The following is a 27158-nucleotide window of genomic DNA, read 5'->3' on the forward strand; positions in this document are numbered from 1 at the left end:
TACTCTCTACATAAATAAAAATGATAGCTATCTTTTCATCTTTAATAAATAAATGATTATTTAAACTTTAGTCAATTATCTAAAATTCTTGAACGAAAGTTATATATTTTCATTTCATTTCCGATTATTCAATACCAACCGGCGAAAGTTTAGAGATTAAATTGTCGCCATTTGGAAAATTTGCTACACGTTTCCGGCGACGACAAAATACAATATTTGCAAGCTATGTTATAAAGAGTTACTTTAACATTATACGACCATATCGTATAACCACAGAAATGATTATTGAAGATGTCGAAGCTTTGAAGAAATGGGTGATGGATACTGTTGCACCGATGTAGGTTTAAAATTTGAACATGTTAACTCGCAGCTGTCCAGAAAATTATTTAGCTGCGGTTATCATGGTTATATACCTCGTATGGTCATATTGGTGTTATAAAAAATAACATAATTTGAGAATCATTTTTAAAGCATAAGCATTATAAGAGCACAGCTTTTCAACAGGAACATTTTAGAATCCAGGTCTGTTCGCGCCCAATCGCGTTTGCAACCATCCATGTTCACCCCTTTAAACTTGACACCCTTCAAATTCCTCCTAAAGTTTGTTTGCGCCTAATTCTACTGGTTTTTGGTAAGTGTATAATTGCTAATAATGTGAACGTGTAGGGTGCGAAAGTATTTGGGCGTGAAACAAACCTGATAATGAACATTTTTAATCTGCATAGAAGCAAAAAAAGTAATTCATGTATCACTATCAAAAAATATTGTCTCAAAGACTGAAAAGTTTTGTAAAGAATTCTCTCTTATAGTTCATTGTAGTTATACTTAAACTAAATTACCAGCCATTAGTCTTTAGAAGTGTCAACTTGACACTATAATCTCTCTGTAATTTGAATCACACTGGTAATTTTATGTCCCTATTGTATTTAACACATTGGTACATTTGTATTTATGATGTGGCACTGCAGAAAAAAAACCAACTAAATAAATAATTAAATAATTAATTAACAACAAAAAAAAAAATGAATAAATAATTAACCCTTATAAAACCTTAACTATCTATTTTGTGAACCTTCCAGTATCTTTAATAAAGACCTGTATGTCTATGATAAAATCTGGTATTTTCGATATGAAAAAAAGCAAAGATTATCAGCTTAAATATTAACCCCTTTTTCCTTTTATGAAAACATGATTTTTTTTCTTTTTTTCTTTTACAGTTGTGATGCAGATCCAGAACCATTGTCACGATATTGCTTAGCTTTAGTGAAGAAAGATAAATCTGAGTCTGAACTAAGAGAGTTTTGTCTAGATCAGCTAGAAGTCTTCTTACAGGGCAGTAAGTTACACTTTGTTACATGAATTACTACTTTTTGAAAGTTTTCTTAGCCTATATATATATATAAACAGATGGCCTTGGCTAGATACATTTATCATATGCATCAACCATATTATAAAAGGAGTAGGTTCAGTAACCCCCTTTTTGGCCCCAAATTTTAGCAGTATTACAAAATTGTGAAAATGTAATCTTTTAGCTATTTATTGAAAAGAAGAATGCTTCTGCTACTCAAATATGGGCTGTTTTTGACAATACAATGTACATATATTGGGTACTTACGTCATTAAGTCATGCTAAATTACTGGAATCTTCACAATTCTAGTATTTTAGTTAAATTTTAGATGGTTTCTGTCTTAAATGAAAGTTGTATTTGATGATAATACATATAAACATATATAAAGGCTGAGGATGAACACGGATGGAGCCTTTTTCATTTTTGACTAAACCATCTGAAAAGTGACGTTCTTTTGCATATTTGATTGATTTTTCATATATTTTAGCTTGAATCGGAGCGTTTTCAATGACTTAATCAGTTAAAATCTCTGACATAAACTAACTGCATCAATTGAAATAGACGCTTAAGTCTTTAAAAAGTTTCCAAAATCTTTCCTTAGATGAACTTGAAATTTGAGGCCAAAATCAGCCCTTACCGGACCTACTCCTTTGGGTTTTCAATAGGCCACAGACCACAATTAATTTCTTTATCAGTTCTTTATAACGTTTTGTATCATTAAAAAAATTGCACCATGCACTTTTTGTCAATTTTTGTGTGTGTGTGATGTATAGTACTAGTCCAAACATATATCCAAAATTCAGAAAGATGGAAGCAATCACTTTCACAAATTTAGCCAATACACATCCATACCCCTATTGACAAGTCAAGAGATGTTCCAAAAACTCTTAATATTACCTTTTTGCACTTGACCTTATCACTCATTCCATATCAAAATCAGTTTGAATACAACATTCAAAAGTTTATTTCACCTGTCTTTTTTTCATTTTCACCTCATAAAATCTTAAGAAATTAGTGAGAAAGGAAAAGAAAAAAAATTAAGGAAAAATACACTCTAATTAAAAGGAACTATATTCTTGGACAACGAAAAAATGGTCAGTAACTGTGGTCTTGAGCCAATACTCTTTTAATTACTTTATTGGTTTGGCCTCCCAAGTATTATGATAACTGCATCTGGTGTACTGAATTGAAAGTACATGTATCTTTGATAAGTCAATAAATTGTTGTAGAAAATACTAGAATAATATAAATAATTTAGCATGATCATGCAAACTTGTGCCTTCTTCTGATCCTTTTTTACACCATTTGCATTTGTTCAATAATCAAATAACCAACTATTCACTTTTCAATTTTATCTGTATTTGTTTGTTATATAAATTCTGTATAAATGAGGCATAAAAAAATACATGTTCTTCCCAATTGTATTATATATTATGTACTTTCCCTTTTAGAAAAAAAAATTATAAACAAATTTTTTTTAAATAAAGATATGTTTTTCCTCTTCAGAGACAGCAGGCTTTGTTGATGTTCTGTTTGATGCTTTAAAGTCCAAAGCTTACCTCCAATCCAAAGGGAAACCAGATGTATCAGATAACAGTCAAGAGACGCCCTCCTCTACAACAGACGATATAAAGATCAAGGAAGAACCAAAAGAGGTAATAGAGAATTCTGAGATATATATGCTTAAATAATTTTCACTGCCAAAGACTCAATAAACTGTCTAAGGGTTTTTATTTATATTCTAGAAGGAAAGATGATGGTCATTTCAGTTTTTAAAAAGAATGCAGTCATATATTGGTATCACGTCGTCAGCGTTTGACGGATGGTTTCCGGAAAATAACTTTAGTATAAGTAAATTGAAATCAATAAAATTTTAACACAATGATAATAATTACAAAAGGAAGCTTGGGATTGATTTTTGGGGTTATGGTCCCTAAGGTTTAGAAATTAGGGGCCCAAAAAAAGCATTTATCTAGTGTTAGGACAACTTAAGTATCAGTAAATAGAAATCAATAAAATTTTAATACAATGTTTATAACCACAAAAGGAAGCTTGGGATTGATTTTGGGGGTTATGGTCCATAAGGTTTGGGAAAAAGGGGTCCAAAACAAGCGGTTGTATAAAGCTGCGCCCTGCAGAGCACCTGGTTTTGGAAAATGTCAATGGTTAATGTCCAATGTTTAAATGGAAATTGAAAATGGCAATTCTTGGTTCTTAGTGTTAGTTGCCTTGGCAGTACCACTTTTGGTACGTCAAATAATTATGTTTTCCTTCATACAACAATTAGTGTTCCAATATATATTCCTGAGTTATCTTTTGAATTTTTTAAGCCTCCAGTTAAAAGAAGCAATAGTAAGGAAGATCAGAAAGATTTACGAGATGTTATCAGGAAACGACACAGTTCCAGAAGTCCTAGTCCACGAAGGAGAGAATTGTAAGTACACTACTTGGTTTCTATATTTTTACATAGATATAGGAAGATGTGATATGAGTGCCAATGAGACAACTCTCCATCCAAATAACAATTTATAAAAGTAAACCATTATAGGTCAAAGTAGGGTCTTCATCACAGAGCCTTGGCTCACACCGAACAGCAAGCTATAAATGGCCCCAAAAGTACTAGTGTAAAACCATTCAAACAGGACAACCAGCGGTCTAATCTATATAAAAAACGAAAAACAAGAAACATGTATAAATTACATAAACAAACGACGACTACTGTACATCAGATGTATTAATAATGGAACCTACAGTTAATTCATTATTCTGCAGATGCATTGTGGATCTTCTTTAACTTATGAAGTTTTGCATCTAATTTTTTTAAAGTTATGCACAAGATCTATACTGTTTACTGTGATGTCATTTTATACATATTCACTGAAATTTGAACCTTAAAGAAATCACAATATCTTTGATGAGTCACTTTAAAGAAATGAAGAAATGCAACAACACTGTCAGTATGCATACAAAATTCAAAAGATTGCTAATGTGTCTACTCTGCACAAGATACCAAATGATGAAGAAATTAACATCTATAGGTCTCTGTATGGCTTTGAATTTCAAGTGACTTAATGTTTTAAGCAGCATATTTATAAGTCTAATATAAGAAATATCTCTTCTCTTATTCTGCACTTAAGATAGGTCAAACAGCAAATGTGTATGCCATACAGGCTTTTCATTGAGTACTCTGTACTCAGTACTTTAAACTCATTTAAAGACATGATAGACATTAAAAAAGTGATAAATCTGCCTGTATTTAGGAATTTTCATAAAATGTATTCATGGAAAACCTAGTGCTTCCTATAGTTTAGGAAAGTGCTGGTCCAGTTATGACCATAAAAGATAACGAGTCATAGTTATGTAAAAATCAAGGTAAAATATTGTACATAATGTTAAGAAACCCTTAATGTACCCTTGAATATGCAATTCTTTTTTGCTATTTTTGCAGTGATGAAAGAAGACGAAGAGTTGATGACAGAAGAATTAGACGAAGAAGTAGATCAAGAAGTCCATATAGACCACCTAGAGCTCGCTCTCCAAGGGCATGGTCTCCAAGGGGAAGGTCAAAGTCACCTAGACACTGGTCGCCTAGGGCAAGATCCCCTAGATTGAGGTCAAGATCACCAAGAGGTCGAAGTCCTAGGAGGATTGTAAGGGACTCACCAAAACGATGGTCAAGATCACCAAGATCTAGGTCTCCCAGAGGAAGATCACCTGGTTACAGGTCACCCAAAGCTAGAGCCAGGTCACCACGTTCACCAAAGCGATCTGGATCATGGAGTAGGTCTAGGTCAAGATCAAGATCCACCCCTAGGTCTCGCTCTAGGTCAGGATCAAGGTCTCCAGGTGAGTTGTCATAATATTGAAAGAAACGTGAGAAAATTAGATGACATTTCAGGGTTGTTTAAACTGCTGTTTGATATAGACGACATTTATGAATTACATATCACTTATTTTTAATGTGTACATGTGTTTATGTTCTGACATGATAGTCTAAAAGACAAGGCCAGCATGAGGGGATCTTGCAGTAAAGTGACACATGATACTTTCAGGCCTAGGAAAAACAACAAACTTCTCTTCACTCCTTCAGGTTAGTGTCCTCAGGTATTGTCAATTTTGTAGGAAATGTTTTTGAGTGAATTACCTTACAATGTGGCCATGTTTTTTTTATTGCAGGAAGAAAAAGAGACAGTAGAGGTCCAACTCCAACTATGGATAATGGAAAGTATATAGAATCCAGCATACCTGTCATGGGGGTCACTGTTTACAGCACAGCAAGAACAGAACCCAATGAGACTAAGCCACCAGCTGTTAAATCACTGCCTAGATGTAAAGATTACGATGGTAATTCAGGATTCTCCGTCTATAGCGGTGGATGATCTTGTCCTTGCTTTCTATGTTTGTAAAGGGATAAAATAATGAAAAATCAAGTTTTCTTTGATGAATCTTAATACTATATTGAAAGATCTGAAATAAAATTCTCATCATTACTCTTTCTTTAAAAAAAAAAGAAAAGACCAGATTAAAAAAAAGAAAAGTCTTGCATGAAAAAAGAGAAACTAGAAAAAAAGAAAAGTATATGAAAAAAATAATGAGAAAGAAAAAAAAGAAGAAAAAATGAGAAAACACATAAGAAAAAGATTTCAAAGAAATAAAATCTTGAAGTACAAAATTAAAGAAAATATATGCAGGCTGGTCATAAGAAAGAGTGTGATGTTTAATTGGTAAATCAAGTTATCTTGGTACAATAAAGTTTAAGATATAGCTTATAGAAATCATGTGCTAGTTTATTATTAAAGATAACATTGTAATTTTTAAAAAGGACTGTAAAAAAAAGAGTTGATGTGCACCTGGGAAAAAAAATTGAGAAAAAATAAGAAAGAGCAAACTTATTTTAAAAATCTTCAGCAATACAGGAAGGAAAAAATAAAACCTTCAAAAGAATAAAGATTAAAGAAAAAATAGTAAAGGGTGCAGACTGGTCCACAGAAAGAGTTGGTGCTATTCATTTAAATGCATGTTAATGGAACTTTGGTTTAAATTGCTGCATGTATTATGTTAATATGTTTCTTTATTAAATACTCTAACTATATTACTAAATATTTAAATTGTATTAAGTTTAAACTTCATGGAATAAAGATGTGTCAATTAAATTATCTGAAATAACTATCAATAGTATTTGAAATTGTATAAATTAATACTTTTTAATATTTTTTTTAAAAGGGAGGAAGGACAATGTAAGGAATAAAGAAACAAAAATGGGATGATTTTGGCCTTCATCTACTTCTTTTCATCTAAACTTTTAAACAGAAATTAGTTTGAGTATTTAATTGCTTATTATTTATAATATAATGAACACAAGTATTGGGTCAGAAATTGAAAAAGAAAAAAATCATAATTTAAGATAGAATCAAAGAAAAAAATTAGAAAAAAAAGATTAAAGAACTTGAAGAAAAAAAGAGATACTGAAAAAAAGAGAAAATTTCGACCCTAATATGAGAATTAGAGCCGTTTGTATTTTGACAGAGCAGGGATTCTGCATGAGAGGAGACTTGTGTCCATTTGACCATGGTGTAGATCCAGTCATTGTTGATGATGTTCCTATCACATCTTATCCTCCTCCTTCAGGTAAGGGGACAGTTTAGGGGGCTGCTTGTATAACCAGGGGTCAGGCTTTTAGTGAGAATTAGAAGAAAAGTTGTCTTTAAAATTGTGAAAAATAAATAAAAATCAGAACATTTCAGCTAAATTTACATTTTAAAGAAGTCAAAATTGATTCCGTTGAATTGTCAATATTTATGCCATTAATTTGTTCAACACTTAAACTGAAGTAAAAAATGTTTCTTGTTTCTGCGTTATTACATCTTATGCACATTCTTTTGAAAGGGTTTTGAAACTTGACCATTTACTGTGATATTTTCAGGGGCATAGATGAAGTAAGAACAAAATAAAAATCAGTATTATATTTTTATTGCTGCAATCATGACATTAATGATAATGTAGAGAAAAATATGTTGTCACTTCTAATGTATATTACTTATTCATTGATTTTAATCATTTATTCTTGTAACCTACATTCTGCTTTCCATTGATTTTAAGCATTCATAATTTTTTTTACATTTACTCATTCTGAATAAGATTTCACTCATTCATTCAGTACAATAATACTATTGTCAAAGATTCAATTTCAGGTTTCACCAATTTTTCACAAAAAAGTAAAGTTAAAAATGTTTTTCATTGTTGCATCTCAAATGTTATTTGATGTGCTCTTTATCTTACAGGACCACCACCCCCTCCAACCAGTGGAGCACCACCAATGCCACCTCATGCTGGACCACCACCACAGATAATAAGGCCTCCACCACCCAGGCCAGGTTTGTACATGCTTGGTTCAGGTGTCTCAGACATTTTAACTTTTCAAGAAACTTTATCGCAATTTGTCCACCATTATTGAGCATCACAAAGATTTCTGTTAAATTTAAACATCACAGTCAGTCAGTAGAAAATATCTGCCACAATGGAAAAGTGATTGTTATATGACATCAATAGTTAAAGAGGCTCAAATTCTTGGGTCAAGCTGTGCAGAATTATAAAAAGTGATAACAATTATACATACATGTATAAGCACATTATTTCAATAGTTTCCAAAGAATAAGTCATAAGTCACACCACACTGATAACAATATTAAACTTGTATTTGAATACAATGCATGAACAAAGTCAAGCATAAGTTAAAAAGTGATACATGAAACTTCTCAATATATTTTAAGAAAGGGAAACTTCAACAGTGGGAAAACTGTTTGATAATTCTTTTTTTATACGACCGCAAATTTTGAAAAAAATTTCGTCGTATATTGCTATCACGTTGGCGTCGTCGTCGTCGTCGTCGTCGTCCGAATACTTTTAGTTTTCGCACTCCAACTTTAGTAAAAGTTAATAGAAATCGATGAAATTTTGACACAATGTTTATGACCACAAAAGGAAGGTTGGTATTGATTTTGGGAGTTTCGGTCCCAACAGTTTAGGAATTAGGGGCCAAAAGGGACCCAAATAAGCATTTTTCTTGGTTTTCGCACCATAGCGTTAGTATAAGTAAATAGAAATCTATGAAATTTAAACACAAGGTTTATGACTATAAAAGGAAGGTTGGTATTGATTTTGGGAGTTTTGGTCCCAACAGTTAAGGAAAAAGGGGCCCAAAGGGTCCAAAATTAAACTTTGTTTGATTTCATCAAAATTGAATAATTGGGGTTCTTTAATATGCCGATTCTAACTGTGTATGTAGATTCTTAATTTTTGGTCCTGTTTTCAAATTGGTCTACATTAAGGTCCAAAGGGTCCAAAATTAAACTTAGTTTGATTTTAACAAAAATTGAAACCTTGCGGTTCTTTGATATGCTGAATCTAAAAATGTACTTAGATTTTTGATTATTGGCCCAGTTTTCAAGTTGGCCCAAATCGAGGTCCAAAATTAAACATTGTTTGATTTCATCAAAAATTGAATAATTGGGGTTCTTTGATATGCCAAATCTAACTGTGTATGTAGATTCTTAATTTTTGGTCCAGTTTTAAAATTGGTCTAAATTAAAGTGCAAAGGGTCCAAAATTAAACTAAGTTTGATTTTAACAAAAATCAAATTCTTGGGCCTCTTTGATATGCTGAATCTAAACATGTACTTAGATTTTTGATTATGGGCCCAGTTTTCAAGTTGGTCCAAATCAGGATCTAAAATTATTATATTAAGTATTGTGCAATAGCAAGTCTTTTCAATTGCACAGTATTTTGCAATGGCAAGAAATATCTTATTTCACAATATTGTGAAATAGCAATTTTTTTTTTAATTAAGAGTTATCTTTCTTTGTCCAGTAAAGTAAGCAAGAAATATCTGCAAGAATTTTTTTTAATTGGAGTTATCTTTATTTGTCCAGAATCAACTTAAATCTTCGTTATATACAATATACAATGTATATTCACTTTTTACTACCAACTGATAAATTTAAATAATCTTTACCATTCAGTGATAACAAGCAGTTTTTTTACATCTTAATATTTTATGATGTATTTAAATGAGTAGTAATTGTTGCAAACTCCATTAGAATATCTTAATTGAAATTAGTTTTGGAATAAGGGAAAGGGGGATGTGATTAAAAAATTGGGTTCAATTTTTCTCATTTGAAATTTCATAAATAAAAAGAAAATTCTTCAAACATTTTTTTGAGAGGATTAATATTCAACAGCATAGTGAATTGCTCTAAGAGAAAACAAAAATTTTAAGTTCATTTGAATACATTCATTCTGTGTCAGAAACCTATGCTGTGTCAACTATTTAATCACAATCCAAATTTAGAGCGGACTCCAGCTTGAATGTTGTGTCCAAACTTGCCCCAACTGTTCAGGGTTCAACCTCTGCGGTCGTATAAAGCTACGCCCTGCGGAGCATCTGGTTTCAGCATATTATTTAAAACATTTTGTTACTAGTCCAATATATCTTCGTAAATCATAATATGACATATCAATTATATTTGTTTGTCTGAATATCTATTTTAGAACATTTTGAACCTTACAATCCAGAAGCACCAGCCATGAGCAGGCCTCCACCATATTGGACTGGACCTCCTCCACCTCTTGGTGGTCCTCCTCCACAAAGACCCCCAGGGATGTTTATGATGCATGGACCTCCCCTTCCTCCCAACATGAACCAGCAGCAGAGACCAAGGGACCTTGTTAATATACAAACTATGCCTAATCAAAGAAATGGTAAGTTAGACATTTGATATTGGAGTGTGGAGAAATATTGTATCATACTCGTTGAGGTGGAAGAGTTTGTTCTTAATTGATTTACAGTTTATATGTAAAGGATTTCTATGATGTGCAAGGTGTGATTTATTATTTCTGTGACATCTGTATTTGCCTTTATTTCCTGCTGTCACACAGACAAATAAGTAAATAGAATTTTAACCTACACAATAAAACAAATAAGCAATTCACACATTGATTTTCAAAGATTGATTGATTACTTCTAGAAAATTTCATCAACAAGTTTAAGAGTTATTGATATGCAATGTCAAGCAATAGATTAAACACAAAAAAATGGTTAATTTTGGCTAAAATTGGTATATATGGAATATTTTAATGATCAAATGTTAACATATTTATGGGGAAAAAAGAATTTATAACTTGACCATCATTTATTTGTTATTTCAGATGAACCCCCTATCCATCCCCCCGGCACTGAGCCTGTACATATCCCTCCACCAACATCTCAGCCAGAGAGGACAGTGATTGCACCAAAGAGGCCTTATGATAATGGACAAGACAGACATTATGGAGGACCACCCTCAAAGAAACCTTTTGATTACAATAGAATAGGAGGTATTGTATTCTTGAAATCTGCCAAACTAAAGCTTACTTGGTTTCTACAGACTTGAGTTAAATATCTTTTGTTACAACAAATTTGAAACTTGCAATGTTGCATAACACCACTTAAATAACCTCTTGTATCATGATGATTTTTCTCTGTCAATTGTAACTGCAATCAATTAAAAAACTGTGCTTCATTGCATACTATACCCCCTGTAAAATCAGCACCATGCCGTAGATTTTCCTGAGAATAACTGTTAAATTTGTTTGGAAATTGTCTAACACCTATTATCTGCCAACAAGGGACATATTTCCCTCGTGTGGTCAAAGAGTAAAGGAACAGCAATTATTGTTGGTTTTTTTTTCATTTCAAAGGTTTTAACATAGAGCAAAAGATCACAACTCTTACAAACTTCAGATAATTTATTCTCTTCACTGTCGTCCTACATCAACATTTATTTCATTGATGAACAAAAAAATACGTATTCTTAGATCAAGAAGATATTTTTTTGTTGGTTGAGGTATTTACAATGTTTAATTGCTTAAAAACTTATAGGGCTCTACTTTGTAATTTAATAAAATTGAAAGGCATAATAATTCTTTTTTGAATGACTTATTTATTTTAAATACTAATTTTATTTTTGACTAGGTTACAGGAAACCAGGAGCCAATAACACCAATACAACATTAGAACTGAGGAAAGTTCCAAGGGAGAATAACAATATTGCCAAATTGTATGAATACTTTGGAAAGTTTGGAACGCTAACCAATGTACAGGTAGATTATTTTTTAAGCCCCACCTACGATAGTAGAGGGCCATTATGTTTTCTGGTCTGTGCATCTGTTTGTCCTTCCGTTCATTCGTCACTCTTCAGGTTTAAAGTTTTTGGTCAAGGTAGTTTTTTATGAAGTTGAAGTCCAATCAACTTGAAGCTCAGTACTTGTGTGCCCTATGATATGATCTTTCTAATTTTAATGCCAAAATTAGTGTTTTGACTCCAATTTCATGGTTCACTGATTATAGAAAATGAAAGTGCAAATTTCAGGTTAAAGTTTTTTGTCAAAGTAGTTTTTTATGGAGTTGAAGTCCAATCAACTTAAAAGTTAGTATACATGTTCCCTGTGGTATGATCTTTCAAATTTAAATGCCAAATTAGAGTTTTTACCCCAATTTCAGGATCCACTAAACACATAAAATGATAGTGCAAGATGAAGTGGGGCATCCATGTACTAGGGACACATTCTTGTTTTAATGATAACTTATTTCCTTATTAGAAAAATTTGAAATATGATATTTGCCTTAATTTATAAATTAAATAAATACAGTTTAGAAAAAAAACTGAATTGAAATCATCATTCAAATGTCTTGTAGCTTTGGAACTCTAAATTTGTTTAATTTGTTACAATTATTTGTCATTTGTGATCAAACAACAACTTTTTCTGAATTAAATGTCAATGAGATTTTTTTCTTTAAGGGAGATTTGACTATCCTATTTGTTTCAATAGTAAATGTTCTGGTTATTCAGACATTCTGATTGATGGTCACCCTTGAAATGACAAAAGAATCATTATGTTTATTACCCATGTTTTGTTTTAAGGCCACTAAACTATTTGTGTTTTTTGTTGCTTCCATAATAACCTATCTTTTTCTTACAGGTATCTTATGAAGGAGATCCAGAAGGTGCTGTGATATGCTTTGCTAACAATGCCCAGGCCTTTGCTGCCTACAGGAGTAGTGAACCAGTCTTCAACAACAGATTTATTAAAGTTTTCTGGCATAAACCAAAAGACAAGAAAGATCAGGTAAGAGAGTGTGTGCTGATGTATAGAGATGGGCACTACACAAACAATAAATATTCACCAATCAATAACACATAAAGCCAATTTTTGTTACCTTGTTCAGTTTAATATGCTTTTTGGTGCTATGTCATAAGAAACCAAAGATTTGATATTAAAGTGACAACATCTGGATTATATGACCAAATGACATAGAACTTACCAACTATAGGGAACTGTATGGCCTTAAACAAGAAGCTATTTTGAATACTCTATCAAGATCAAAAGTGTAATTACCTGAATTCAATGAGACAGTAGTAACATAACAAAAAACAAAAAACACAAAATCAAATAGAAGAAATTGCTCATATATTCATATCCCTCTTCAGATACCTGGTGTAAACAATAGATATAATCAAATGAATGTTCCATGTATTTATTTTGAATGACGTTTATATATCAATTTTTGAATGATTTTGAATGAGATTAACAAAGATCTGCCATCAGCACCCCTTTATTAAAAGGTCGCTCTAAAACATGACTAACAAACACCTTTATAACATGCATATATATCATGACATGCATTGGAATTGAATTTTCTGTCCATGTTTCACATCCTTATGTAATGTTATTCTTAATGAGTGCTTCATGTATTTAGTAATTTACTAAGATTGAAACAGAAACCGAGTACATGGAAGAGACTTAAGTTTGTAATAAAGTTGTTTTTTTATTTATCTTAAAATATATATTTCAGGGAGATGACTCCAACACAACGACATCTGATGCAACAAGTACAACACCCACTCCTCCTCCACCCAAACAGAAGGATGAAAGAAATGTTAAATTACGGGTGGAAATACCTCCTGCTCACAAACTGTCACTAAACAATACAATACCCAAGCAGTATGATGCTTCAAAACCAGAAAAGGTTTTTATTTAAAAAATTCTTATTAGATTTATTACATATATAGTTTCAAATTCATACTTGAAATTATACTTTTACTCTTTTGAAAAATTAACATCTTGTGAAGCTAATTGTTCTTTTAAGGCTGAGTTCAAAAGAAATTATTTCAGGTTTCATTTAATAACTTGTTGTCATTTTGAGGAAAAAAAACATTATTTAAAACTCCAAATTTTCACAGAACAGAAAAGAGGCAGGTTTTCTCACTTCAGCAAATAAATGAAAAAAGTTTAAAGTTCTTTTTAAAAGAAATCCGGTATTAATTTTATACATTTATTCTTTGTTACTTTTGTAGAGCATTGTGTTCACACCATCCTTAGGAGTTATTACAAAGACTGTGTATAATCCCAAAGTGTCACCTGCTGGCAAACCAAAACTCACTAGTCCAACAGCAGTAGGATCAGCCCAGTTTGTGTCAAAGATTGAAGCCATTAAAAAACAGGAGGAATTAAAAAGAGAGGCATCCAAGAAAAAAGCAGAGATACAAAAACAGAAACAAGAACTGTTACAAAAACAAATAGAACAACAGAAAGTAAGGAAACCACTTTTTTAGATTTCATAAAAAATATTTAATTCTTGTCCCTGGGAAATCAATCAGATTGTCATTTTGCAGTTACATAATATTTTGTTCATTAGCAAATTGGGAATATGTGATGAAAAGTTTCTACTTGTGACTGAATCACTTCCTATTAGGAAAGTTATAGGTAGCGGTCATTTAAAACACAGTTCTTGATTATAGTATATGATGTCAAAAGTATTATTCTTATTTTCCAGAAATTAATAGAAAAATTGGAGAAAAATAAGGTATTAGCAGCTACAGACAAGGAAAAAATAAAAGAGGTAAAGAAAGCTATCAAGTGATATATAAGCAATGACTAATAGAAAAATCCATGAGTTTCTAAGTAATTTATAATGCTGACACATTCATATTTTTTTTTAATCAGAACAATTATCTCTCAGTTCATTGTTCTTTATGATGTTCTATCATATTAAAGAATAGCAAATAAAATTGAGTGTCTTGTGAATACAAAAAGCTGACCTTAATCCAAAAATGTACACATTCTCTAGAGAAATTTACCTGATCGAAACACATTTAAATAAGAAAATCTAGAAACCTTCAGAAATCACAATTATTCTCTTGGAAAATACTTGGCTGTCATCTGAATCTAATTCAAGTGATTTAAAAATAGTAATGGATAGCATTGTTTATAAACTTCATTCATGTCTTAACCAATATTCACCTAAATATTTTCTGCATTTAGGCATCTGCTAATTATGGTTATTCCAGTCATACAGGTATAGAGACTGATTCAAACAATTACTTTATACACTGTAAATTTCAACATATAATCTTGTGATTTCAACCGTCTGGGGTCATACAACAAAAGGTATATAAAGTCCAGAAATCAATAAAATTGCATCAAAATGAGGGAAAGTGTAGAAAAAAATCCTTGAACTGCTTTAAAAATTCCAGTGTGAAAAAGTTAGATGAACTTTTGGACTAGTTATTCAATGATTATTTGTTTTACTTTTGTCTTTCAGACTTTAAAGATACTAACTGGAAGTATAGAGAGACTAACCAAAGAAGTGGTACCTGTCATCCAGAAATCTACACCACCTGTTACACCTGAGTTACCTGTAATTACATCACCAGAACAGGTGGGTTTCTCAGAAAAAAAGTACAAATCCGCCTTCTGTAATATATATTTTTCAGTGTTTTAGTCAATAGAAACTCCATAATATTTTTTTGTTTGCAAATCTATGTTCAAATTGTACTAAAAATGGTTTGAAACAGAAGATAAAATAAATTAATCATGTAATAGTTACGTAATTTTAGCTGCCCTTTTATGTTCATGAAATAAGAAAAAGAAAAGAATATGGCTTCTTACATTAAAAGAAATTACAAATAATGGTTCAAGCTTCTCTGTTATTTGCATTAATAGTGAAATGTGTTTAACAAGTTCTGCTTTATGTTTTTTCAGGCCAAGAAGGAGATTCTAGATACAGAACTAGAATTGTTTAACAAGCAGCAAAGTGGTGAAGACACAATTATACTCAGGAAAAAACTTAACGAACTTACAAAACAGGTACTAAAATAATAAGTTACACAAAGAATGTCTATAGGTGACATTTCTGTAAATTTTGACAATGCAATTTCCCATAGGAACTCCTTTTACGGCTATAACTACCACTTTTACTATGAAGTTTTGAAAAAAATCTTATCCTAGAATTTAAAGTTCATATTCACTACAATTTTTTTCAATGTTTATATGCCCTGAACTTTTCAGGGTTTAAACTAACACTAATTTTCCTAACTACCCCTTCCTCGAATGAAGGATTACCACATTTTTCAATGTAAACATATGCACATGTATATTTATTGGTAACATTCCCAAGTTAAGTCTCTACGAGATGGGACACATAAAACAAAACTGGGAACCAGTATGTACATGATGTAAATAAAGTTAATTTTCTATGAATATTCTAAATCTCCCCACAAAAATTAATTTTCTATGAATATTCTAAATCTCCCCCAAAAAGGTGTGGTTTTGAGAAACAGCTGTATTTACAAAGTGCAACCTATACCATACATTAAAATAGCACGAACAAAATCCTACTGTTAGGTATAATTGTTCCAGTCTTCTGGTATGATCTTTGATCATACATTTAGTAGTAAATACAGTAGTTTTGAATATTCAATAAATAGCCTGCTGTTTTATCCATATCGTGCAACTTTGATGTGCACCCTTTATCACACCCCTACTAATTTTTTTTCTTTATTTTTTTTATAAACAGTTACTCCGTTTTAGTTTTTGCAAGCTTCTTCAGATTTAATAAACAGTCATTTGGGCATGGTGCAAGTTTTTGAATGATGTCATTGTTTGGAATATGACGTCACATACGTTGAATTTTCATATTTCTGACACACGAAATGCAACTATAAAAAGAACTCAATGAAATTCCATACAAAACACACTTAAAATACAATAAAAAAATTTTTTTTATTGATATTGGTATCTCGGGATGATACAGATTTTGCCATGTATTATTCTCTATTTTTCAACGACACAAGGCTTTGGCCTTACACAATAGCAATTGCTAAAATGTTTTACCGAATATAAACAGTTTAAATTCACCTCTACAAACTTATTAGTTGGTAAAATGTTTTAGTATAGTGCTTCAGTGAAAGGTGGTTAGTATGAAGTGATTACAGTAAAAGTAAAGCTCACCATGCAAATATAGTTATTTATTACATGCAAACCATGATATATTCAAAAAAGGTGTGGAGGTTGAGCAGGTAGGATTGAAAATCTGAAATGTTTTTAAAAAGATTTTTTGATATTAACAAATTTAACAAAGTTCTTTTTTGTACAGGCTACTGCTATGGGTCTGATAGGTAGAGGTAGAGGTCGTGGAGCTATCAGAGGTGGTAGAGGTCGAGGTTTCATCCCCAACCGTGGTGCTATGACATGGGTAGCTGGAGGTGCTGCAAGAGGAACAAGTCCATCATTCCCTGTTGGTCGAGGTGCTAGTCAATTCCCAGCAGCCAACACCAGTAGGTCCTTAGACAATAGACCTAAACAGTTTGAAGTGACAGGCTTCAAAGCTGAACAGAAAGATCTATTGGAGACTCATTTCAAGGTAAATTGCTGACCTTTGCAGGGGTACACATCTAGGACCTTTTAGGATTTGTCATTGAAAGTCTTATATATTGGATAGCCTCAAGATGAATTAATAATAATAATAATCAGTACCAGAGACAAAAATATCTATTCAGTGATACTCTAGGCCAACATATAACAATGAAAAACCTAAATCAGGTAACCACCATAATCCAGTTTGCTTTCATTTAACTTGAAGGATTATAAACAACCACTAAAGCAATGTCCCATAGCATGTGTATTATAAGTGTATTATGTCAGTAGCACACAGTTCTAATTTTTGTATGCCCCGTTTGTGGGCATTATGTTTTTCAGTCTTCATCTGTCAGTTGGTCTCTCTTATGCTTAAGGCTAAAGTTTTTTGTCAAGGTAGTTTTTGATAAAGTTGAAGTCCAATCGACTTGAAACTTAGATCACATGCTCCTTATGATATGATCTTTCTGATTTGAATTTCAAATTAGAGATTTTGACCCTAATTTCAGGGTCCATAGAAAATAATAGTATGTTGGGGCATCGGTTAATTATAGACACATACTAGTTCTTAGATATTTAAGAATTTATGTTTTTAATTTATTAGTTATTTATACAATCTCCAAAATCCAAAACGTCTTGTTATTTTCAGCAATATGGAATGGTAGAAAGAATAGACTTTGATGATGTAGATAACAGTGCAATAGTCTCATTTAAAACAAGACAAGACGCAGAACACGTAAGTCATACAATAAGTAGTTACAGCAAAGTTCATTGAGTGTGTAGGTAAAGGTATTATCTTGAGTTAGTTGCTTGCTTGCTAACTTAGTCCAATAGATAACCAATCTGGTTGCCTGTAGGACTAGACTACTCCTAAAGGAGGGTAGAATAGTTTTTGCTGTGATGTGAGATCTTTGATAATCATAGTGGTTCATCTGAAATAATTGCAGAAAAGTGGTTTCCCATATCAACCCAAATATTAAAACCAAACATGGTTGTATGGTTATATGTAAAAGGATTTTTGTAGGACAATTTTTTCATGATACCACTATGAAAGCTGTAGATGCGAGAAATAAATTTATGACTTGGGTATTTTGAGGTTCTTAAATTTTGTGTTTTAACCTTGCTGTCTGATTGAGACGTACCCAATTCTCCATTTGTTGGATAAAAAGATGCTGAGACATTCATGTTGAAATTTTTCAACATGAATAAAAACAAACAAAATAAGAGTACATACAGAAGAAAAAACAACTGCACATAATGTAAAATTAAATATTATCTTAAATAGATTTATTGAGTGGCATACCGGCATCTCATGGTCATTATATTAATACTATTACAGGAAATATAACAATTTTGTGTTTTGAATTTTTAGGCAGTTCTTCGTGGTGCTAAGTTACAAGACAGTATATTGACAATGAAATGGCATACAGGAGTTAAGATAAACATTCGCCTGAATGTTAGCAGTGATGATAGCTTTACAGAGCATCACGACACTACAGATGAGGTAATGTTTTATGTAAGCATGTTTAAGTCATGAATGAAGTACAAACAACCAGAGGGTATCATCTTTTCTGTATTTACCTTCATCAGGAACACTTATAAATCAAAAATGTGAAAGCTGAGGATGTATAAGTATAGAATTACTGTGGATTCATTTATTTTTATTGGGTACCAATTTTCGTGGATTGCAGAAACCTTGAATTTTCGTGGATAGGTAATTCTGTGGTTCTTTTAAAGTCTGGATACAACTTAATGAAAATTTGTATTTCTTTGAACATTTAAATTTGTTGCTCACCTGCACCAATGTATCAAAAAGAAATGAGTCAATTTTAGAGTTAGGTTCCAGCTGGTATTCAGCTATGTATATTTCAGATTATAGAAATGGTTTTCTGTATTAGGGTCTCAATACTATATACTGTATATATGTGTTAACTAGTTGAGGTCGATTTGTATGATGACTAAACATCCTTCTGTAAGCATTTCAGGGGAAGTAACAAGTAGATTAAACATGCAAATAAGTTCATAGTATAGAATAAATAAATAAGCAAGCTACACCAAAAAAATCAGTTTTTTTATTTTGATGTTTTGTGTTGGCAGGGAACAGAGGAGATTGATGAAGAAGCATTGTTAGCTGATGAAGAGGATCTGTTGAGGGTCGAGGATGAAGAAGAAGAGGATGAGGAAAGTAGGTCATGGAGAAGATGATCAAGGTCAAAAGAGTAGACGATCTGAGGAAGACAGTCGTAGAGGATTTTAATTGTTCTACTGTTCTCAACAACCAATGATAAAGATAGTGGAGAATTAAAAAAAGTGGTTGAAATAAAACAATTGTGATATGCATGTCATTTATCCGATATAGTATTTAAAAAGGACTGTTTAAACTAAAGTTTGGAGAATGTTAGTTTACTTTTAAAAAGGTTTCCAAAAAAACAAAAAGTTTAAATGTAAAGTATTGATGATAACAATTATGGTTAATTTTGAAAAAATGTTGATATTAGATTAATACGCATTAGAACATTGTTACTGACCTAAAATGTAGGTTTTAAACAACTTGTTTTTGAGAAATGGTAGCTGATTACTTTTTACTAGTCAGTTTTGTCATTTAATTAGTTTGCTAGTTGATAGTTTGGAAAGCAACTTAAATTTGTCAATATTTTGATTTGCTTTAGTCTTACAGCAGAAATGCTGAATATTTACAATTAAGCCAAAGTGCTTTGTGATTTTAAGTGTGTAAGTAGATGAATGTGGTCGAACATATGGATATGAAATATTTTATTGTGTTCATATAATTTGGTGCACTGTCTGTAACTGTGAAATGTGTGGAGTGAATTGAGAAAAAATTGAGGTGTGATCAGTTATTTTTTGGGGGGAGGGGATGGGGTGTAATCACCAAATCTCATTATTTAAATGTTTATCTTTACAGTTCTGCTTAATCCTTTGTTGATTGTTTTCATCTAAATTGTCACCTTTCCATCTTTATCTTTGGTTATATATGTTAAGAAAGAAAGATAAACTTTACCTATATTGTTTAATATAATGAAACCATTGTCAATTGGGTCAAGCATTGTCAATTGAGGGTATTTTTGTTACTTGTGATTCATATCATGCCTTCTCTTTTTTTCTCATTCCAAAATCAAATAGTTTAAATTCTGTGATGTTATAATTGCTGTTATTGTGTGTTTATTGATGTATTTAATTGTTGAGATATTATATCTGCTTTTGTCAAAGAAATAAGTTGAAAGCAGAAATGATTAAAAATTTAAGATGCAATAGACCATGTTGTATGCAGATGAAATTGTGGTGAGAGTTGTGTGTGTTGTTTTGTTAATGTCTGTTTTATTGAGATGAATGCTGAAATATTTAATTGGTATAAAATATGAATGCTTGCCATACTTGTGACAAATTGTAAATATAGACTCGATAAAATGATGGGAAAGCAAGTAATTATCTTTATTATCTTCCTTATCTTTCTGCCCATGATATCCACAGCAGAATGAAAATCAGTTTTTAAACTCCCCATCACAACAAGTTTTTATATGGAATGAGAAATGAGATATGATTGACAATGAGACAACTACCAACCAGAGACAAAATGATATAGATGTCACATATTAGATGGCTTCAACACTGAGCAAAACCCAGACTGCATAGCAATATAAAAAGGCCCAGGAAATGACAAAGTGTAAAACAACTGTTACGAGAAAATAAATATAATATATATTTATCCAATTTAATTGTTACTTCTAAAAGTTCTTGGTACTCTTCACTCACATAAAACAGGCAAACCTGTATTAAGATGCCAATCATGGAAAGCATCAAAAGTGACATCTCGAGACATGACTTTTTAAAAAAAGGTCCCAAAAATATTCTGATTCCAATATCACCAGTGACAGGGTTCAAATCAAAAGGTGTTTTTAAGCATTAAGAGTATTCTTCTTGCCAGCATTGAACTATTAATGGGGATTTAACTTTGTAAATGTGAAGAAAACATTTGAAATATATTTATATCATGAAGATATATAAGTAAGTGATACAATTTTCAATGGAAACTTATAAGGATTTCACAAATTCATCATTTGTATAATCTAGGTTGAAAATTGTTTTAGATTTTCATTTTGACTGCTGGTACTGAAAACACTCGAAAGCATTAAAATAACCATTTTTGATGGAGTCGTATATTGGTATCACAGTGTCCAAAGCCATTTCATTTCTGTACAATAACTTTATTTTAAGTGTATGGATCTCTATGAAATTTAAACAAACGGTTTCATTTCAAAAACGGATGGTGAGGATTGTTTTTGGGGTTCCATATCACAAAGTGTAGGCTGGGATTCAGTTTTGGGGTAATTAAACTGAACATGCCAGAAAAAAGGCAAAAAACAAGATTTTTTCTGTTTTCCAGACAATAACTTGTGTTTAAGTGTTGAAGTTTCACATTTATTTTGTGTCAGAAATCTATGTCAAAAAATTGATCAACCCAAATTCAGACAGTATCAAGCTTGAATATTGTGTCCAAATTTGCCCCAACTGTTCAGGGTTCGACCTCTGTGGTCGTATCAAGCTGCGTTCAGCGAAGCATTTTATTAAAAGTTGAAATGACAATTTTGTGCAAAATTTAGGTGACCACTGCGTGTGTTTAACAGGTGAACATTGAATAGATTTTTATTGTACAGAGGAAATGGTTGTAAGGGTCTGTTGGACAGGTTTGACTGTACTTGGTTTACTTCAGTTTTGTGACAGGTATTCCATTAGACAGGTATTCCAATGGGTTATAAGTATGATCCACTGCAGGCCAACTTGTTTTTGAACTCAGAAGCCGAATTTATATAGAACCTTCATAATGCAAAAAGAAATAACAGCATCTGGCAAAGATGGAAAATCTTAACTAGAATCTATGACAAGAGTGATGATTTAATTGCTCCCATTTCTCAGCAGTAGCATACGTCTGTCCCATCATATGGCAATATATATCTCCATTAAAAAGGCTTAATTCACAATTTTCTATGAAAATTGCATGTGTTAATTCAGGAATTTGACACAGATGCATGTTTTCCATTTTCTTGACCATTTCGAATTTGTCAGGGTTTATTGACTCCAGTTTTTGAATAACTTAATCCTTGGATTTCGGTATGCTAGTTAATACATTTTCGTTATTTTTCGATTTAAATTCAAATTTAACATAAATTATCAGAGACATCTTATACATGTATTATTTGTTTCTGGTATGCTATAACGCAGTTGCATGGAAAAATATTGCAACAGTTCTTCACTTTGATTTAATTCTTTTTATGTTATAACTAGGCCTGCATAGCCCAATCTTTAGTTTCTTGTATTTTATTCTTAAGTAAAAACATTACGTGATCGGCAATTACTATGGAAGGATTGTTTTTGCCAAAAACTCTCAAACCTTGCCATTATAAATTAATTGAATACCAGGGAGACTTAGACCCCCGTTTACACTTACAAAAAAGATCGATCTTTGGTCCAGTGTAAACGGGTAATATCGATTTTCAATCGGACTTAAAAAGTCTACCTCTACTAGAGGTGGTTTTAAATAGATACATTTTATTTGAGTCTTTTTTTTGGGGTAAACGCTTATGTCGATCGCGATTCATCTTTTTCGGGCGAATGTAAAATATATTTAGATACAAAAATAAAGGTCAGACCGGGTTCCTTTTATGTTGTGGATTAAATAAGATCGATCGCGATCGATCTTGCGTAAGCAATGTAAACGCAAACTGGTCTTTTTAAGATCGATTCAAATAAAGTTCGTTTCATTTATTTGGTAAGCTACCCATGCAATCAGGTTTAATTTATACACTATTATACTGTGCCACGACAGGAATATGACGGTTGTTTTCAATTTGTTTGATGCATTTGAGCTTTTGATTTTGCCGTTTGATTTTCTGTTGGGAATTTTCCTTGAAGTTCGGTATTTTAGTTATTATACTTTTCACATATGATTGTTCCAAATTTACATCTATGATATGTAGGTGCTTAGTCTTGTTAATGTGTTACTGTACATGTCTTGTCGAAGCTACTGTATGGTTTATCAATAAACAACAATACATTTAAAATGACATTTACTTAGTAAATATTAATGAATTTAATAATTTGGTCGGATTTTTATTAACCTGATATTAAATATCCTGAAAAATAGCTGTTTTTGTTGGCGTGAACTCTTGACGCTCCGTGTCTGTGTTTTATGTACACTCTGTCACTTTTTCTAAGATTCATCAAAATGAGGGAAGTCTCAGTGTTCCAATGTCCTCCACTACTCGTGGTGCCATATGAGTAAATGCTGCCATTTTTCATAATCAAATAATAAAATTCGTATCCTGCAAAACCCATTATAGTACAGGACATTTGATAAATTCCTTGCTTTGGAGCTGTGAACACTCCTGTCGAAGGATTAAAGGCACCTCCTTTATTTATCCTCACATCAGCAAATTTCAGTACCTCACTTCCAACTGCATACAGGTCGTTTTTTAAGAATGCAAAGAACGCTATTGAACTTTCTGAAATACAATAAATTCGTTGTAACAATAACACACAATGTTATATAGTATCATGTTCACTCAATAATATCGTTACACGCAATGTCTTGGCATCAATATTTCAAATATTTTTAAAAAATCAATTGTGTAAAGAGAAACGAAGAAGACAACTTTATCATACAAACTCTTATATTGAGCGATTCTTTTGAGATATCGTCAGACTTTTTTTTAGTTTTTGTGTGCCTCTATATTGTTTATTAGTCATTATACTCACTTCTTAAATTCGTCATCTGGGATTGAATTTGTCGAACATTTTGCTGAATTGTGCGTACTTTATTTTCGAGTTGTCCAAATTTTGCTTTCTTAACCATTCCATTTTTAATGATATCTATCTCTTTCCGAAACGAATCAAGTTCCTTTCCATTTTTGATTGCAATGGTCTCTATCTTCTTACCATTTTCTGCGAAAAATCAAATTATTTTTTTAGTGATATTATTTAATATATATTTGATGTACAAAATGTAATATGTATTTTACAACTTATATACCCTAGCTGGGTGATAAGTGGAATGTAAGAGGGAACATCAGGAAGAGCTTGGACTCATGAAGGATATTGTAACAAGCCAATGCATATGTATTTGAAATAAATATTTAATTATGTTGTTAAAAAAAATCCAATTACATATAATAATATATAAAAATACCAAACACCGTAATAATTTTACAAAAACGCGAACACCACAATGACGTTCTACGTTCAATCCATATGAGAGAAATTTCCCAGACCTCTTAAGAAAGGATAATATGGAAACTATATTAACCTTTCATGAACGTGCTTAACAAACTCATTAAAACTCATTAAAATGGCAAACATCAAAAGCTCAAACACATCAAACGAATGGGCAACAACTGTTATATTCCTGACTTTGTACAGACATTTTCTAATGTAGAAAATGGTGGATTAAACCTGGTTTTATAGCAAGCTAAACCTCTCACATGAATTGTGTATGACAGTCGCACTAAATTTAATTAACGTATATTGACAATGATGTATGAGCAAAACAAACAGAAATAATAGATAAAAATGACAAATTTTGGGGTACAGCGGTCTACATTGTGTTATACCACTATAAGAACAAATTATCATAATACATGCTTTATGAGTTATGTCATTTTAAGATTTTGCTTTTTTTTTTATATAAAACATTATAAGACGGAATACTTACTTTTAAAATCTTCAATCTGCTTTATCAATTTATCATCATTATTTTGAGGTTTAGAAATTTCAAGATTTGATTCAAGTTTCTGAAGTTTATTTTGTAGAATACTGTTCTTTTTCTGAGCGGTTTTTCTGTTTTCGTCCACAACATCTCGTAAGTTTTCCAATGTTTTGCCTAGAGCACTGAATTTTTGTAGGATAAACCACGTCAAAGGATCACTTTTCCCGCCATTGCTCAATCGTTTGAACTTTGAATGATCAGGGTTCGAAAAAGCAAATTTGACGAACAACAAAACGAACAAAGCGGAAATCTTCATGTCGATTACCAATTCAAAAGTGAAAGCGATGATATTTTACTAAATACCTCTTCGCGTGAGAAAAGCAAACTTGGAACAAATATACCTTTTGAATATCGTAGGTTTCAAAATTTTGCCTGTTCGTCATTCAATAACTTGAATCATTGATCTTACGTAGAAATGGTAGAGTTATATTAAATAACCTGAATATAAATCAGGAGGCTATCAAGAGTCTGAATCGCTCACCTGACAGGCTGTAATGTTTTGCGTACATCTTTTATCAATGATTATTTTTGCTTTTCAATATATGTTAATGAGGCTTCAAAATGCCATCATAGAGACTATGTTTCTCGACTTTCAAGGACATAAAATACATAAATTTAAACTAGATACTTTGGCTGAATTGATTCAGCAGTTTCAAAGAAGAAGATTTTTAAAGTAAGCCAACTAGATGAACAAATTATGACAAAATGCCTTTAAAGAATAATAGCTCATTAAGGGGTCAATTGACAATTTTGTTCATGGAACTAATTTGTAGATCTTACTTTGCTGAAAATTATTGCTGTTTACAGTTTATCTTTATTTTCCATTATATTTAAGATCATAACCAAAAGCTGCAAAATTTCCTTAAAATTACCAATTAAGTGGCTGCAATCCAACAATGGGTTGTTTTGTTAGTCTGAAAATTTCAGGAATGATAGACCGTCAAGACTAGTTGAACATTCATATCCGAACAGATTTGCTAGATACATGTTTTAGTTTTCGACATATAAGCCAAAAACTGCATTTGACGCCTATGTTTTATTTTAAAGCCTTTGCGGCCATGTTTGATGACGGATCAAAACTTCGGATACAATATATTAACTAGATAACTTAAGTTTAAAAGTTTCAGGCCCTGCAGTTTTAGAGGAAAACATGTTTAAATGTTAACAACCATGATGAACAAATTGTGCAAAATTGTCTTTAAAGGGCATTAACTCCTTATGGGGACGATTGCCAGTTTTGGTCATTTACTTTATTTGTAGATCTCACTTTGCTGAACATGATTGCTGTTTACAGTTAAATATATTTATAATTATATTCAAGATAATAACCAAAAACTGCAAAATTTCCTTAAAATTACCAATTTAGTGGCAACAACTTAACACTCGGTTGTTCGATACGTTCGGAAATTTCAGTGCTGATAGATCTTGACCAATTGAACAATTTTACCCGATTTCAGATTTGCTCTATATCTTTAGTTTTTGAGATGTAAGCTAAAAACTGCATTTGCCCCCGATGTTCTATTTTTAGCCATGGCGGTCATGTTTTTTGATGGATCAAATCTTCGGATACAATTTATAAACTAGATACCCTACGAAACATGTAATTGAAGGTATTTGGCCCTGTAGTTTCAAAGGGGAAGATTCTTGAAATAGTTCACGACGAAAGACGATGACAGACGACGACGGCGGACGCTAATTGATGGTATAAGCTCACATGAGGTTATTTGGGCCAGGTAAGCTTGAAAGATTTGTTCATTAATTTTATCTAATTTAATTTTATGTATCAATGGAGCGATCATTTATATTTCATTTGATTTTAAGATTTTGTTATTTTACCACCTTCTAGAGTACACTTGTAGTATATCTAAACCTTTGAATTATAAAATTTAATGTAAACTGTGAGTTCACATTTATTGGTAAAATATATGGCTATATCAAACTAGAGGCTCTAAAGAGCCTGTGTCGCTCACCTTGGTCTATGTGCATATTAAACAAAGGACACAAATGGATTCATGACAAAATTGTATTTTGGTAATGGTGAAGTGTTTGAAGTTCTTATTTTACTGAACGATTTTGCTTCTTACAATTATATCTATAATGAACTTTGTCCATTAGTAACAGAGAACTATATTTGGTAAAAATTTACATACATTTACCAACTTAATGAAAATTGTTAAACATTGACTATAAAGGGCAATAACTCCTTAAGGGGTCAATTGACCATTTAAGTCATGTTGACTTATTTGTAGATCTTACTTTGCTGAACATTATTGCTGTTTACAGTTTATCGCTATCTATT

General features: G+C 31.7%; 2 protein-coding genes across 2 annotated transcripts; one reads left to right on the forward strand and one right to left on the reverse strand.

Moving 5' to 3' along the window:
• The first annotated feature begins 142 nt into the window (after positions 1-142).
• Positions 143-20520, forward strand: LOC134696089 (RNA-binding protein 26-like). The gene is made up of 21 exons (XM_063557681.1): positions 143-337; positions 1218-1336; positions 2856-3004; positions 3680-3783; positions 4798-5195; positions 5526-5693; positions 6876-6977; positions 7631-7723; positions 9898-10107; positions 10555-10722; positions 11360-11487; positions 12367-12513; positions 13241-13414; positions 13743-13979; positions 14222-14287; positions 14990-15106; positions 15430-15534; positions 16823-17089; positions 17732-17818; positions 18455-18586; positions 19180-20520. The coding sequence occupies exons 1-21, from the start codon at positions 279-281 to the stop codon at positions 19285-19287; spliced, it is 3138 nt and encodes a 1045-aa protein (XP_063413751.1). The 5' UTR covers positions 143-278; the 3' UTR covers positions 19288-20520.
• Positions 20521-23178: 2658 nt separating this feature from the next.
• LOC134696458 (uncharacterized) lies at positions 23179-27078 on the reverse strand. The gene is made up of 3 exons (XM_063558279.1): positions 24806-27078; positions 23854-24039; positions 23179-23600 (listed from the first exon to the last, which is right to left on the reverse strand). The coding sequence occupies exons 1-3, from the start codon at positions 25113-25115 to the stop codon at positions 23212-23214; spliced, it is 885 nt and encodes a 294-aa protein (XP_063414349.1). The 5' UTR covers positions 25116-27078; the 3' UTR covers positions 23179-23211.
• Positions 27079-27158: the final 80 nt, after the last annotated feature.

The sequence above is a fragment of the Mytilus trossulus genome, chromosome 14 (assembly GCF_036588685.1).
Source record: "Mytilus trossulus isolate FHL-02 chromosome 14, PNRI_Mtr1.1.1.hap1, whole genome shotgun sequence".
NCBI classification, from domain to species: Eukaryota; Metazoa; Mollusca; class Bivalvia; order Mytilida; family Mytilidae; genus Mytilus; species Mytilus trossulus.